The following is a 4,350-nucleotide window of genomic DNA, read 5'->3' as shown; positions in this document are numbered from 1 at the left end:
CTCTCTTTCTCTCTCACGCACACACACTTCCATGTTTGCCCCACCTGCCTGCCCTGCAGCACTCTTTGCCGTTGCTCATATGAAAGTCCGGGAGCCCTGGCCTCTCCTCTCCCAGGTCGGCACTTGGTAATTACAGTGTGTGTCCCGCCCTAATGATAGCACAGCCATGCGCCCTGTTCCCTAAATGAATGAGACCTGGTCTAGTCCATTTTGCTTCGTGATAGACTTTTCTGCTGGGGCAAGTGTTTGCTTAAGGTAATCATAGCCTTTTACCCCAAATCTGCTGAAGCGCGGAGGACTGGGGAGGCTAGCGTGTGGCTGTGGTCAGGAGACTGCTTACCTACCACCCCGCCTCCCTCCTGTGGCCAGAGGTTGTGCCCCTACATTGGGTATTCTTGTCTTCCAAAAGGATATGATTGTAGGCTAGTGGGGGCAATTTATACCAATTTTTTTCTTTTTCTTTAAAGGGAAATAGTATCTAAGGAGCTGATTTACTTTGATCTCCAGGTTTAACACAGATCCGGTAACATCACACGTACAGACTAACTTGTTACATTCCTCCCAAAGGACAAGTTTAACCTGGCAGATTAAACCTCCACGTGTCTTGTTAGGGGGGGAAATCCCTTCAACTGACACTGACAGGTGGTTTCTTTAAAAGTTGATACAAGAGTTTGTCTCTGTGGATAAACTGGTTCCTGGCAGTCTCCAGCCTCAGAAAAGTGATCTAGGACCTGAAGGTCACCGATGGTGGTTGACCCCCTTCAGTTGCTACTACAAAGGAGTCAGCATAGAGTAACTGTGTGTCGTTTTATACACATGGGGCTCCTTCTGTGGAATAAATTCCCAGGGGTGGGATTGCAGTCAGATGGTATGCCTATTTGCAGTTATTGTCAGTAAATACTGACACATTGCCTTCCATTGATGCTGTGTCAGTTTTCACTCCCAGTGACAAGGTAGAAGAATGAGGCTGTTAAGTAACCACTTTTGATGTTAGGAAATGTCTTCGGCAGTGTCTACACAGCAGGGGATCAGATGGGGCAGCAATAAACTCTCATGAACCCACACTAGTTTGTTAAGACTTAATCTGCTTGTAATCATTCAGTTAAGCAATATTAGTTTAAATTTAATAGACATAGTTCATTATGATACATTATGTATTATTATACAACTAGAGGCCTGGTGCACAAAATTCGAGCACAGGGGGTCCCTCAGCCTGGCCTGCACCCTCTCGCAATCTGAGACTGCTGGCTCCTAACCACTTGCCTGCCTGCCTGCCTGATTGCCCCTAACTGCCTCTGCCTGCCTGCCTGACTGCCCCTAACTGCCTCATGAACCCACACTAGTTTGTTAAGACTTAATCTGCTTGTAATCATTCAGTTAAGCAATATTAGTTTAAATTTAATAGAGATAGTTCATTATGATACATTATGGGCCCCGGCCCGGCACAAGGCCTGGTGCACAAAATTCGAGCACAGGGGGTCCCTCAGCCTGGCCTGCACCCTCTCGCAATCTGGGATATCCCTCTCGCAATCTGGGACTGCTGGCTCCTAACCACTTGCCTGCCTGCCTGCCTGATTGCCCCTAACTGCCTCTGCCTGCCTGCCTGACTGCCCCTAACTGCCTCTGCCTGCCTGATTGCCCCTAACCACCTCTGCCTCAGCCCCCGCCATGGCAGCTTTGTCCAGAAGGATGTCTGGAATGACATCTGGAAGGTCGTTCGGCTGTCTGGTCTAATTAGCATATTACTAATTTATTATTATAGATATGTATATACATCATATATTATACCATATATGCAATTATATAATGATCTTTACTTAATGTCTATATATTTAATTTAAGAGTATTCATATGCTTATTTATTCATTTTTTTACTTTTAAATGGGTAGATATAGTTTACATGTTATGATTAAAATACAAATCCCAGCGATTACATGATCCCTTTTGGACGAGACATGTGGATTGGGGTCTAGTTCGTCTTTGTTGGTGAAGATGTAGGGAGACGTAGTGCCTTCACTGTAGACACAGCAAGCATAACTGAGTGTGAGTTCTTATTGGGAACCCAAATGCTGTAGAAATTTAGACATGTTATCATTTGCTCCACAATAAGTCACCGTGTAGTGAATCATTCATTATATCTGCAGTGCCATATTAATTTCTTCTTATTTATCTGAGATTAATTTTAAATGAAATATTACCTGCTTTAATGGAAAACCCACATTTTTCTAATCTGCACTGAAACAAATGTTATTGTAAATCTTCTCAGGGACAACCAGTAATATGCATAACATACTTTGAGAAATACCAGGAAACTAAACTATGCATACCGAAAACTAAGATAATACTGTATACAACATATAGCTATATGTATATATGTAATGTGAAATATATAAATATAACATATGTATAAATATATTAAAAACTAATACATATATAACTAATATGCTACTACAAAAAACTAAATACCAGAAAACTAAAGCCATGCAAGCACGGTTTAAGTCCACTCTTTGGAGGAAAGATAAGTGGGTATTAGAACCCAGCTGCTTCTCCACCTTAAGCGTGTGGGCCTCACTAAAGCCAGAAGTGACTGGTGCCCACGGCTATGCACCCAGTTCCTGGGTTCTTTTGTTCCTGCGTTTCCCCTCGTAAGTCTTCTGGGTCTTCCCGTTTCAGGCTTCAAGGCCCTCTCCCGCACGCCAGTCGTCATCGCCTTGGTGGTCTTGATTTTGAGCGTGGTGGTACTTGTGGCCATCACACTCATCCAGATTCACCAGAAAGAGGTCCTCCTGCCCGGACTGAAGGTAAGCGTGAAGGGATCAGCACGGAAGGGGAGCAATGGGCTATGACATCACTTACTCTAAAGCCATGAGTTAGAAGAAAAGCATTCTCCCCGCCTCCGGCTGGAGCCTGGGAAGACAGTGTAAGACCCAAGGGAGAAGGTCGGACAGGCTGGGTTTGTGATGTTTGAGGCTCCGGTTTGATTGTGGTGACACCTTTCCCAAGGACCATGTGGTTTTTGCTTTGACTCCTGACTATTGGAAGCAAAGCTAGACTTTGTGGCCAGTGATAAATGACTACCAAAGATTTACCAACTTGTCCGTCTCCCAGAGCACACATCTCTCCCTGGTCATGAGTGGAGACCAGGAGACTCAGGCTCGTGATGTTTGAGGCTCCGGTTTGATTGTGGTGACACCTTTCCCAAGGACCATGTGGTTTTTGCTTTGACTCCTGACTATTGGAAGCAAAGCTAGACTTTGTGGCCAGTGATAAATGACTACCAAAGATTTACCAACTTGTCCGTCTCCCAGAGCACACATCTCTCCCTGGTCATGAGTGGAGACCAGGAGACTCAGGCTCCTCTGGCCTGGCCTGGAGGAACAAAAATTCAAGGACTTGAGAAGATCTCCTGGAACTGTATTTGGGCCTAGAAATGTGCCATGATCCCTCTAACTCTCCCCCCGGAAAAATCTCTCAGGCCCTTATGCTCTCTTCCAATAATCTCTGTTACACATACCCTCTTTTGTTTTCGTCTTCTTAACTCTTTAAAAATGTCAAAACCACCTGGCCGGTGTGGCTCAGTAGTTGAGCGTTGACCCATGTCCCCGGTTCAATCCCTGCTCAGGGCACATGCCTGGGTTGCAGGCTCAATCCCTGTTAGGGGGCATGCCGGAGGCTGCCAATCCATGTCTCTCTCTTGTCAATGTTTCTATCCCTCTCCCTTCCTCTCTCTCTAAAATCAATAAAAACATACTTTAAAAAAAAAACAGTTAAAAATGTAAAAACCCTTCTTAGCTGGAGAGACAAAGGGGCCAAGTTCAACTGTGTTATTTAACTTTCATTGATTGATTGATTGTTGAGAGAGAGAGAGAGAGAAACAGCAATTTGTTGTTCCACTTATTTATGCATCGTTGGTGTCTTCTTGTATGTACCTGGACCAGGGATCAGACCTGGGTGTATTGTGATGATGCTCAGACCAACTGAACTACCGACCAGGGCTATTTGATCCCCTTTAGCATTTACACGTGGCCCCACAAGTCCTTCTGCATCTTCCTACCGTTAGTGACTGGTCAATGGCTATATTTGAAGTAGAAGTTTTTAAAGATAAGAAACTACTATTGCCTTGGCTCGGGGTCAGCAGAGAGTGTAGACAGAGCATGGATGTGGGTCTGAACTGTCCCACCGCCTACAGTGAACCTACAGATGCACAGGGCTCCGCACTTCATGGAATTGCCAGGGGTGGGAAAAGGACAGGTGGATGGGGTGTGCAGGGCCAAAGCCTTCATCTGTAAAGTCACCCCTCAGGCCCTTCAAAAGTGAGGCGTGGGCTGTTTAAGGTGGTTGCCGGCTGCT

The 4,350-nt window shown here is 45.3% G+C and overlaps 1 protein-coding gene across 1 annotated transcript in view; it reads left to right on the top strand.

Moving 5' to 3' along the window:
- The window catches only part of ENTPD3 (ectonucleoside triphosphate diphosphohydrolase 3), a 31,652-nt gene that overhangs the window by 952 nt on the left and 26,350 nt on the right, over positions 1-4,350 (top strand). Inside the window, 1 exon segment of the mRNA XM_006770535.2 lies at positions 2,674-2,801. Within this exon segment, the coding sequence (XP_006770598.2) occupies positions 2,674-2,801 (128 nt within the window).

Source organism: Myotis davidii, unplaced genomic scaffold (assembly GCF_000327345.1).
Source record: "Myotis davidii unplaced genomic scaffold, ASM32734v1 scaffold663, whole genome shotgun sequence".
Lineage (NCBI taxonomy): Eukaryota > Metazoa > Chordata > Mammalia > Chiroptera > Vespertilionidae > Myotis > Myotis davidii.
The sequence above is the reverse complement of the archived record's forward strand: the minus strand, read 5'-3'. Positions and strand labels throughout refer to the sequence as shown.